The 12,540-nt window shown below is 36.6% G+C and overlaps 1 protein-coding gene across 6 annotated transcripts in view; it reads right to left on the reverse strand.

Annotated features, from left to right (window-relative positions):
• Window positions 1-3,221: 3,221 nt before the first annotated feature.
• kank4 (KN motif and ankyrin repeat domains 4) overlaps window positions 3,222-12,540 on the reverse strand; it is a 54,706-nt gene continuing 45,387 nt past the window's right edge. For all 6 annotated transcript variants that reach the window (XM_053499633.1, XM_053499629.1, XM_053499631.1 and 3 more), the window contains 6 exons: window positions 12,025-12,306; window positions 8,889-8,973; window positions 7,651-7,870; window positions 7,396-7,538; window positions 6,397-6,597; window positions 3,222-4,596 (listed from right to left, as the gene is read on the reverse strand). In XM_053499633.1, the coding sequence (XP_053355608.1) occupies window positions 4,483-4,596; window positions 6,397-6,597; window positions 7,396-7,538; window positions 7,651-7,870; window positions 8,889-8,973; window positions 12,025-12,306 (1,045 nt within the window). In that variant the 3' untranslated portion in view covers window positions 3,222-4,482. The remainder of the gene's footprint in view (window positions 4,597-6,396; window positions 6,598-7,395; window positions 7,539-7,650; window positions 7,871-8,888; window positions 8,974-12,024; window positions 12,307-12,540) is intronic.

Raw genomic sequence — 12,540 nt, forward strand, 5'->3', positions numbered from 1 at the left:
TATAACTGTGTGCTATGAAAGACTGCTTGTTAAACAATGTATAATAGACATAAATTGACAGACGCTTAACTAGTTGGTAAAAAAAACTATTCTTATGAGGTATTACTCACTCAATCTCTATACTAAATAGGGTTGAAATAGGAGGTTTGAAAAACATTCCAGAGGCCTATGGGTGCTGCATGTATTTAGACTGTGGGAGGAAATCAGAGTACCTGGAGAATACCCACCAAGCAGAGGGAGAACATGCAAACGGCACGCACACAGACACGGGATCAAACTCTTGACCCTGGAGGTGCGACATCACCATGCTACCTTTAATTAAGCCCTGATGTTAGTAATATAATAGGGTTCTATTTGGCTGTTTTGAAATATAACGCTCAATGACACTCTAGTTAAGTATTTTGTAAGATTAATACTGTTTGTTTTTATCAGGTTCTGGCTGTCACTTAATTTCAATAAATATCCAATAAATGGAAACAGATAAAGCAATGGAGGACAGCAATGGAAAATATTTTAGTCCACTTACCAAATTCAAATTTTAATTTCAATTTGATTTAAATTAAAATAACATTTTAACACAGACAAACTTTATCTTAAAGGAGCATCTTTTGTTCATCCTGTATGATGATTGTTTGGAAAATATAACCTTATGAAATAAGTTAGGATTTTATTTCCCCCTAAAAAGCTTGCAATTTAAATAATAATAATTACAATACTGTACGCCTAGTGATGAAGTATATGTACTGTACAGTATACTCGTAATTGCTTAAATGCAAAAAGACTGCTAAGAAGAAGCTGTGAGAAAGTAACCAGGCGAAATACATACACATTACCGTTCGCAGGTCTGCAACTTTATTGAGAAGGATTGGTTTCATAAATGTTTAGAATATCACAAACACAGTTATATTTTGAATAATACTGGTATTAAATTGAATATATTTAAGTCACTATTGCATTTTATCTGCATCATCCATAGAACTCTCCAGATTCTGAAGCATTTATCAAAATAAACATTCATAATTTTGTTATAGGCATTCAACATACATGTATAATGTGCTTTTGGCCTTGCCATGTTTCCCTCACTCACAGAGCACTGTCCTACAGGGCACAAGTACAGAGCAACTGAATCAAAGTCCATGATGCACTTGAGTAAACACCTCACCCAGCTTAACAGAGGCACTGCCACACAAGTGTTCTGACAAAGGTCCAGAAACAACCCTGTATATATTTGTATATATATAGATTATCATTTATTTATATTTCCTTTAGAGGAGCAAGAATATATGAGAGGGAAAACATCACAGTTCTGGGACAAAGCTTTTAGTTATATATAATGGTAATGGATAATTAAAACCTTCCGCTGTTTGAAACGTAAATAAACAATTTTAGTTTCAAGATGGGAAAAAAAACTGGTTTCACTGGTTTTCCTGGAATCACTGGCATCAGAGATGAGGAGAGACATTGTTCTTACAGAAAAATAAGTAACAAAAAATGTTGCCAGTGTATAAAAAACTATATTTATACAAAGACACACATAATCAAAAGATATTGAATTTATAGATATTATATGAATACTCTATCCATACATCAACATGTAGCAGCATGTAAAATATAGCATTTAAAATAAATAATCATTCAACTTTAGGGTCCCATGTAGAGTGCGTTTATGATAAAGTACCACTTTTTATTGTTTGTAGTCTAACCACATGATTTGTCCTTCAAAATCTATTTGGTTCACCCTGTATGTGTCATCGCTGGATTATTTTACAAGCTAAACTTCACAACTTTGGACATTTGGTACTTTATGTACAAGATCAAGGCTTCAGTTGAGGTTAAAGTGCCTTTTAAGACTGTGTTCAAAATAGCTTCTCTACACTTCGATTCAACTGCTATTACACGTCAAAAAAATCTACTAGACTCAATCGGGTGTCGTAGAACTTGTTTTTTCAGTTATCTTTACATTTTATATATTATTTTCCTTTTCTTTGCATATTCGTAACAAAATATTTCCTAATATATCAAGAAATCTGTTCTCTATAGTTTGTTTCTGTAAAAGTGGAATATACAGTGCTTTGCAAAAGTATTTATACCCCTTGAACTTTTCCTCATTTTTGTAATAAACAAATTATTACAATTTATTGGGATTTTATGTGATAGAACAAGTCAAAGTGGCAAATCATTGGGAAAAATGATTGAGAAAAATGATCAATCGTTATCAAAGTTTTTGACAAAAAATTTAAAAGTGTGACGTGCATTTGTATTCAGCCCTCTTTACTTTGACTGTGGCTACTCTACCAGTGGGCGTCGAGTCAAAGTTACCCAAGAGCACAACGAAGACTCGTCAATAAGGTAAAGAAACAACAGCCTAAGATTTGAGGGCTGACTGGCTAACATCTGGGTTCATGAGTCTACAGTACATAAAACGTTGAACAAGTATGGTGAAGTATGGTGAAGTCGCTGATTACTATACAGAACACTGTGGCATGTCTGAAAAAAAAACACTCCACAGGGTTATTAAGGACTAATGAAACTAAACTTGAACAATTTGTAAAAAAAAAAAAATAAATAAAAACACGGCACTACATCTGGCATAAAAAGGCCGCTGCGTATCATCGTGAAAACATCATTCCAACTGTAATGTAACTGTAAGGTGGAGGAAACATGATTTGGGCCTGTTTTTCTGCTTCAATAAAATTGACTGTAATCCCCCTAACTAAAATCCAGTGCAACCAATTTCCTTCAGAAGTCACCTAATTATTAAATAGAGTCCACCTGTGTGTAATTTAACCTCAGTATAAATACAGCTCTGAGCACCTCAGAGGTTTTGTTAGAAAACATTATTAAACAAACAGCATCATGAAGCCCAAGGACACACCAGACAGGTAAGGAATAAAGTTGTGGAAAAGTTTAAAGCAGGGTTAGGTTATAAAAAAAAATTCCCAAGCTTTAAACATCTCACGGAGAACTAGAAAATCCATCATCACTAAATGTATGGCACAACTAAGAAGACCTATGTGCAGATCCACATGGCTTGTGGCAAAGTTCAAGAGGTGTGAATACTTTTGCAAAGCACTGTCGCTGATGAATAAATCCATTTGTACGTCTACCAATTTGTATCATTTGTAGCACCTAAGTATGTTTTCTTGTGTACTGTGAGTGACCAATAAGCCAATGTGGCACAAGTAGAAGTCACAATTGGCTAGAAATCATATTCCTGAATAAAGGGTTATTAGTAATATTTCATCACTGAATACAACAGTATATTTAAATAATTTATGGTGATTCTCGCTGAACCTTAATCAAATGGTTGCTCCAGCAAATTATTAATTTAAAAGTCTTCAGGGGTGAACAAATCATACATGTTTTAGCTGGCAGTCCAGGCATGGAAATGCTCCAGTGTGCCACTTAAATGTATGTTTTGGTTGCCTGGAAACCCAAATGGACAAAGAATTGACTTTTGCCTTCAACAAATACTCAGCGAGACATTTCCCAGGTTCCTCCTCTCACCAGAGACATACAATATTCCAGTCTGGCTAGCATCTGTATGTCAAGAGACTAAGGTCATGGTAGAAAGGAAGCTGTCGACTTTATTAACGCTGGCTTTTCTGCTATACAAGTATATGTTTCTGTTTCTGGAATGGTCATGTGACATCTGTATACGATATGCAGTGCAGCAGGTGGTGGGTTTTTAAATGATTAGTGGGTATTTGACTTTCAGGTACTATATATTGCAGATGATTGCATTTGATTCGAGAAGTTTTTTCAATTTTTTTGGTTGTAAATTGAGAAAAGCAAAAGAATAACGCAGACATGTAGTTCTCTTGTGTCAGCTACCTGAGCTTCTGATTTGTTCACCCCTGGTCTTGGATGCTGAAAACATTCAATATTTATAAATGGGGAAAAAAAGAAATGTTTAGCTCATTTATTAAATTCTGCTGTATTTTATTGAGAGAATTTATTTGGTTTGGGAGCTATCCTGCCATGTTTTTGGCCTCAAGCTAAACACAAAGACAAAATAAACCTTTTAAGATTTCACATGAAAAACATTAACCTGATAACCTTCATGATGGAAGACACAATTTTGCTCATCAGGATCTATTCAGACCGGCCTTGAATATTTTCGAGGAGATTAAATAAAAACAGTATAGCAAGGTGCAATATAAAATAAATATAGTGTGTATCTGATAGACTCTATAACAACATTCATGTATAATGCTCTCTACGTGACAAAAATAGAATAATACTTGAAAAATAGGACACAACATGAAACAATGTACCATGCTTCATCCACATTAAGTTAAGAGCTTTGACGTTAAACTGCGCTTCGGAGAACTATAAAACTTGGCCTGTTGCTTATCCCAGTTGAGGAAAGTCTATTTTTTTTTCCTTTCCAAATAAGTCTCACTGGTCAGTTTGACTGGTTGAGGCAGCTGGAGGGTGAATGCAGGTACTGTTGCTACTGCAGAGGAAGTATAAGCGACCTCAGAGAAGACTTGCAGTGTATGTAGTCCCAGCCTTTTCACTGTGGGTCTTCAGAAGTTCGATTAGCTCAGAGTGGGAGAACTTGATGGCCACAGACAGTGCAGTGGTTCCATTCTTAAAAAGGAAACATACACATAGACATTTACGTAAAAACGTAGGGATGTTGATTAGTTTTATAGTCATAGAAAAACTTTACCAACCTCCCTAATCATAATGTTTTTGTATGCATGTACTGTATATATGTATGTGTTTCTAATGTGTAAGATAAGCAGGGGGCTGACTTCAGTGCACAAGGCGGTGTATATTGTACCTTAGATGGGCGCACAACAAGCATACAGTATACTTACGCACACAATTTAGGAATGCCAGTTAGCCTACAACACGTGTATTTGAACTTTGGAAAGAAAACCAGAATAACTATTTGCTCCATCTAAAACTTCTGTTATGTAAATTTATATATACACTTACCTAAAGGATTATCAGGAACATCATATTAATACAGTGTTTGACCCCCTTTTGCCTTCAGAACTGCCTTAATTCTACGTGGCATTGAATCAACAAGGTGCTGAAAGCATTCTTTAGAAATGTTGGCCCATATTGATAGGATAGCATCTTGCAGTTGATGGAGATTTGTGGGATGCACATCCAGGGTACGAAGCTCCCGTTCCACCACATCCCAAAGATGCTCTATTGGGTTGAGATCTGGTGACTGTGGGGGCCATTTTAGTACAGTGAACTCATTGTCATGTTCAAGAAACCAATTTGAAATGATTCGAGCTTTGTGACATAGTGCATTATCCTGCTGGAAGTAGCCATCAGAGGATGGGTACATGGTGGTCATAAAGGGATGGCAAAAAAAGGGTAGCCCGTGGCATTTAAACAATGCCCAATTGGCACTAAAGGGGCCTAAAGTGTGCCAAGAAAACATCCCCCACACCATTTCACCACCACCACCACCAGCCTGCACAGTGGTAACAAGCCATGATGGATCCATGTTCTCATTATGTTTACTCCAAATTCTGACTCTACAGAAATCGAGACTCATCAGACCAGGCAACATTTTTACAGTCTTCAACTGTTCAATTTTGGTGAGCTCGTGCAAATTGTAGCCTCTTTTTCCTATTTGTAGTGGAGATGAGTGATACGCGGTGGGGTCTTCTGCTGTTGTAGCCCATCTGCCTCAAGGTTGTGCGTGTTGTGGCTTCACAAATGCTTTGCTGCATACCTCGGTTGTAACGAGTTGTTATTTCAGTCAAAGTTGCTCTTCTGTCAGCTTAAATCAGTCGGCCCATTCTCCTCTGACCTCTAGCATCAACAAGGCATTTTCGCCCACAGGACGCCGCATACTGGATACATACTTGTGCGTGAAAATCCCAGTACCTGAGCAGATTGTGAAACACTCAGACCCGCCTGTCTGGCACCAACAACCATGCCACGCTCAAAATTGCTTAAATCACCTTTTTTTCCCATTCTGACCTTCAGTTTGGAGTTCAGGAGATTGTCTTGACCAGGACCACACACCTAAATGCATTAAAGCAACTGCCATGTGATTGGTTGATTATATAATTGCATTAATGAGAAATTGAACAGGTGTTCCTAATAATCCTTTGGGTGAGTGTATATAGGATGGTCAAACTCACCGTATATATATGTGTGTGTGTGTGTGTACGGTGATACTTAGTTTGACCATGTGATGGCAGTGTTGGTTTTTTCCAAAGCTGCCTAGGGGCTTCATCAAATATTTTCTCTACATAAAAAGGTAATGAAAATAACGAAATAACTTCATTTTAATAAACTGAATTTCTGTATGTACAAGGCAGTACTGCGGTACATTTTGTGTGTGTGTGTGTGTGTGCGTGTGTGTGTGTGTGTGTGTGTGCATAAATTGTATGCATGCATGTCCCAATCACCTACCTTATCTTTCAGATTAGTGTTACATTCAGGTCTGTCTAGCAGTAGTTTGGCTATCTCAGTGTGACCATGTTCACAGGCACACATCAGCGCCGTGGAGCCATCTTGGTCCTGTATGTTCACATCTGCTTTACAGTCGAGAAGAACCTGCACCATTGCTGTACGCCCATGACTAACTGCCAGCATCAGTGCTGTCTGACCAGACTATGTGAAAAAAAAAGAGAGTTATGGAGTGAAGAGAGAACAATATTTTGAACATAACATCATCTACAGGAAACACTTTGGTCATGGAGGCAGAGCTTATCACAGGAACACTGGAAGCAAGTACAGTAATGCCAATTTCGTTCTCGTTCTCATATAAAAGTAATTAAGAGTAATGCGTTTAGGAAGGAAAACTTAAAAACCCAAAGGAAACCCTTAAAAATACAACAAGGACATAAAACTCAGTTCAGACAGTAACCCGAGCTCAGGATTAAACCAGGGACCACCTGCACCACTGTGCCATCACATTATAATGGACACGCTTTAAAAAAGAATTTATCATCAGGGCAAAACTTCAGAGCAATGTAAATGGAAGAAAGATTTGTGACAGAAGGAAGAGTTTAGTGTAACACCTGTCCTACTGTCACTGATATATCTGTTTCTGTTAACTACAAGTGGTTCACTAAGAGAAAATTGTACAGCTATTTTATAGGGGAATATTGAGACAAAGCAGCATTTAAGCAATCCAGGCGTAGATTTAGATCCATAGTGAGGAAGCAAGAGGCAATAGTGATAAAAAAGAACTATTGAAAAAAGAATATATGTTCTGAGGAACCAGACTGAAAAGGGAATGTGTCCTCTTGTCCAGGCTAATGAGTACTGGGTAATGCCAACATCGGTTTTTAGGTGTGTATGTTTGCACAGAAAATAAAGTTAAAGTAGTTTGTAGTAACTGTTTGTATGAGTGAATAACAGGTTGCTTGTACCTACCTAATACAAATAATACAAATGTGTACCTACCTGGCCTGCTTGAGCGTTGATGTTGCCCAGGCTCAGTAGCTGCTGGGCCACTTCCATGTCCTCAGGTCCTTCTGCTGCAGTCAAAGCTGCCAACATGATCGCTGTGTAGCCGGCTTTATTCTGATGGTTCACCTCACAAAGACCTTAGGAACATAATATAACATGCAACCTTTAACTGACAGCTTGAAATAATAAGCATAATATTTCAACCACATCGATCAGTTATTAATCCCTAGGATTGATGTTTCACCTCACCCGTATCCAACAGGAGCTTGACTACTTGGAAGTTGGAGTGGGAGACGCTGTAGTGTAGCGCCATGTTGCCGTTGCCATCAGCCAGGTTAACTATATATCGCAGGAGAGTAGGAGTGTGATTCCCAACTTCTCGCAGATACACAGTGACCATTTCTGCCTGCGATTCCTTCTGACTGGATACACGGAACCATTCCTGGTAGAGCACCATCAGAATCTGCCTCTGAAGATGGCAAAAAAATAATAAAACAGGCCTCATCACATTTTCATTGGTGACTGTTTTATTGTATCAGGTAAGCTGAACATTAAGTTGATCCTCAGGGCTTCACCTTGCACTTCTTAGGTTGTTGTCTTTTTACATCGACTTCGATTACTTGTACCCCCATTTCACAAAGTCGAGTTGGCTACCAAATCTAAACTGATGCAAATTCGTTATGACCCCTGGAGCAGAGGGCGGTAACGGTTCCTTACAGCCTGTTTTGGGCTCAGTGTGAATTCTGTTGTGTTCGTTAGCATTGTTAGTATCGGGATAAAATTTTAATCCCGACTAAATGTGGATAGAAGTAACGATTAAATTAATAAAGTAATACTTTAGGGAAAAGTGACTATTAAACATAGCATAGTAAAATTTCTTAACAGCTCATTATTAAAACGCTATCATGTCGCTAACATTCGTTATTGCTTCGTGTCAAAATGTTAAACTTCGGAACCAATTTTAAATCGGGAGACATCAGAAAGGGTTGGTAGCGAATTCGACTCAATGGAATGGGGGTATATTGTACTCCTGGATACAAAGTGTGTCTCAGTTATGCATTATTCTGAGATTGGAGACATTTTAGTTTGTTATAAACAAGGGGCGGTATTAAGACCAGTGCCAATATCTGATGATTTGATGCCATCACAATGTGTCATACCAAGTTTCACTATCTTTTTATCCAAGTCCACACAAAGTTTATTTTCACACATGTAGAGATTTTCTTAAAATTTTTATAGTATTGAGGCATTGTTTATCTCTAGAACCAGTTTTTATGGATTAAATTATTAACAAAAATCTGTTAAATTTAGCTTTAAGTGTTGTAGAGCGTCATCGGTGCTTGTTTAGGTAATCCAGCAAATTTTCTTTATAGGGGAGCACACTGGATAAAACAAACTTTTAGCATTATTTTATTAATGTAACAAATTAAAAGGGCATTTTTCTAAAAATGTAGTTTTAATTGTATCAAAACAAATGCATTTCTTACCATCTCTTTGTTTGGGGTTGAGACCTCTGCCATTCGGTCCTTTAGGTAGTGACAGGCGGCCATAAAGTTTTTATCTACAAATTCACTGCAAAAATACAGTTAATGGCAAAGCAGTAATTATAAATCAAATGATCACAATAAGTTAAATATATATTTTCCACAAATCTGCATTAGTTTTTAAGTCTAGTTATAAACGTTTAATAGAATAAATAGCAAAAAAAAAAATTGATATGTGTAACTTTTTTTAGACTGGATTGTGAGGCTACAATGAAGATTAAGACGAAAATGAAAATAGAGTATTCTAGATTTTAAGTTTAGGATTATAAAAAGCAGAAAGCTGTAAAATAAAAACATCTAAGACGAAATCTGTATTACAAATATGGTGTTAAAACTTTTGCAGCCTTGAATATATTTAAAAAACAGTGTGAAATACTGTCACGCATCAACAATACAGACAAAACATCGACAATTTCTTCATATAGACGCTATATAAAGTAAAGCATTATCGATGTGAGAAAATCATTTCTGAAATTTACCCCTATGCCCAATATACGGTATATGAAAAAGATCACATGATAAAATGAAAAAACCTGCACTAAATTAAAACGTGTCTAGGAATTAAGTGTAAAATTGCAGCATGTGAAAGTCATGTGACTTTTTAAAAAACATTATTGCAATACAATTGCCTAAAATAAATAAGTAAATAAATAAATAAATTTAAAAAGCATCTGAAAGCCCCAGATCCAGGATGCAGACTGTGCTGTTGATCGTGTTAAACGCCCATCACAGTACTGTCTAGCACATGCTCTATTTAGCACACATCTTCCTCCTTGTCTAACATATTTAGAGCTGTGGTTTATGTTTAGAACATAATTCCAGACATCCATATGCTCATCTGCTCTCCACTTGCACTGTATGTAGCTTCCTGCCTTGTTGAGCTTCTCATGGTTAAGTTTATTAAACCTGTCACTCAGCATTTTTCTGCTTTCTGTCTACAGACTGATGATTGGTAAAACAAAGACCAGGATTGTGTGTGTAAAAAAAAAAAAAAGGAGCTACGTGCTGTTAATATGCTCCAGTAACTTTATGATTAGTAAAAAGTTCAAGTTATTATATTGGATAATTCCTTTGGAGGCTTATTTGGAAACTTGTATTATTATAAATACGAAAGTGAAAGAATGTATCTAAGATAATGTATAATCTAAGAGGATTGAAAAAATATAGTTACAATATTACGTGTCATATTTAAAGTGTGGTATATTAAAGCTTGTTTATTTATTTATTTATTTATTTTTTATGTAATATCTAAACCTCAAATCTAAGTGGAGCATGTGTATGATATTAAGCTATATTTAGGACTCTGTGGGTGTGTGTATGCTTAGTGATTATAGAGCCTGTTATTAAAATAAATTCTTGTAGGAGGACTATTTAAGAAGAAAAAAAAGGTTATGAACAGAAATAATAGAAACCTACCCCTAAAAACAAATAGAAACTTTAAGTTTATTTAATCTTAATAAGACATAGCAATAACATTTATATTTTTTTTACAGTTAAAACTATAAAACACTGTTTTAATAGCTCCAAGAATTAATCTTATACTGTCAATACCAAAACACATTTAATATAAATGTAAATAATGCATAGTCTTAAAATTTATGCAAAAAAGAAAACATTGATGATTGCGTGTGAATGAAAAAATTTTGCTCATACATGTTTGTGCGTGTATTTTACACTCTATGGATTATACATATTTAGCAAATCCATGAAGAGAATTCATGGGATAGAATAATGGAAAGTTGGTTCAGTCTTAAGCAAAAGAAAAAAATGGCACATCTGATGATCTTTTTTTGATTATCAACAGTAAAATTATGATTTCCTTAATGTTGTTGTTGCTGTGGTGGTTTTGGTTGCACATTGCTCTTCTTCTGTATGGAAATGATAAATGAGTTCTGAGTATTATCCTAGAAGCACAATTTTGGGTCATTGTGTGGGAATATTATACCCTGCCTGGCCAAAACAAAATCAATGCTTGGATTTATATAAGCAAATACTTTACTTCAGTGATTGAGGTTGCAACAATTCTTTTGCTCTAACCGAGCAAGCGTAACTTCTCCTTTGTTAAACAACCATGATAGAAAACATAATGTATCCTGTATCATGGAAAAGATGTTGCTGTTTTTCACAATCAAACAAAAAATAACTAAGGAAACTGCAAAAATTACTGAAACTGGGTTAATGACAATTGAATGCCTTATTAAAACCAGGCAAAGATAGGGCTGAACCATCAACTTTGGGCAAAAATAAGCAGTAGAAATCACATCATTCAGCATTCCATATGAACTCACCGGATTGAAACTCAACAGCTGTGTGGCCATAAGAAAACCACTTGGTATTAGGGCTATTTAGAATCAAGTTGATATGGAACATAAAAACTGGACTTTGGAGTTATAGAAGACCATGTGGTCTGATGAGTCCAGATTGACCCTATCCCAAAGTGATGGGTGCATCAGGGTAAGACGGGAAGCGCATGAAGTAATGTACACATCATGCATAGTGCCCACTGTACAAGCCTCTGGAGGCAGTGTTATGATCTGGGGTTGCTTCAGTTGGTAGGGGCAAGGCTCAGAAATGTTACATGACAATAAAATACATAACGTCAAATGACCTAAATGTTCGGGATGATTGATTAAATAATGGTTGTTTTTGATAACGTTTTCAATGACATGGCCATATTCCAGTACGACAATGTGGAGATTCATTAGCTTTAAAAAAGTAAAAATTGGTTCTGGAAGCATGAGAAATCAATTTCATACACAAATTTACCACCAAGAGCCCTGCCCTTAACCCCATTGAAAGTCTTTGGGAAAGTGCTGGATTAGACTTTATGGAATGCTTCGACTCTCCCATCATCAATACCAGATCCCAGGCAAAAAAAACAATTCTGGACAGAAATAAATTCTGTGAGGTTGCATAAGTTTGTAAAAACAATGCTAGAGTAAATGTGTGCCATAATCAAGGCTAAAGGTGATCCAATTCGTGTTTCTAACCAGGATTTGTATGGATGGATGTTTTTGTTTTGTTTTTTAAAACTGGATAAGACTATTTTCTTTTTTTTCTTCTGGCCCCTCTGTCTCACCTGCTGGGCTGCTCCTCCTGGGGATCAACAATGGCCTGAGGGTCTTTAGGTTCTACAGAACCCTGGGACCCCCCTGCCTGAATTTCTTCATCCTGCTCCCCAGCAGTAGCAGCCTCCTTCTCCTCCTTTTGGGCCACTCCTCTGTCCTCTCCCTGCTCCTCCATTTCCGAGCTATTCACCTCCACCTCCTCCTTCTCCTCCTCCTCCTCCTTCTCCTTCTCCTCCTCCTCCTCCTCCCTCTCGTCCTCCCCACTGGACTCCTCACTGGAGGTTGACTCATAGCTGAACAAGACAGATAGCCTCGGTTATCCATAACAGTCTTTCACTGTTACCTGGCTTATGAAGCTACAGTATGTGGTCTTTAGGTGAGATTATAATAATCAGCCAATAAAACAAGGAAAAGGCAAACAGCATGTTTTGTCATAATTATAAATGAAAATGAAAACATTCATGTGCTTAATGTATATATTTAACTAAAAGTATGCATGGTTAAAAAAGAAAATAAATAAAAGCAGC

This window comes from Clarias gariepinus, chromosome 6, assembly GCF_024256425.1.
Source record: "Clarias gariepinus isolate MV-2021 ecotype Netherlands chromosome 6, CGAR_prim_01v2, whole genome shotgun sequence".
Taxonomy (NCBI): domain Eukaryota; kingdom Metazoa; phylum Chordata; class Actinopteri; order Siluriformes; family Clariidae; genus Clarias; species Clarias gariepinus.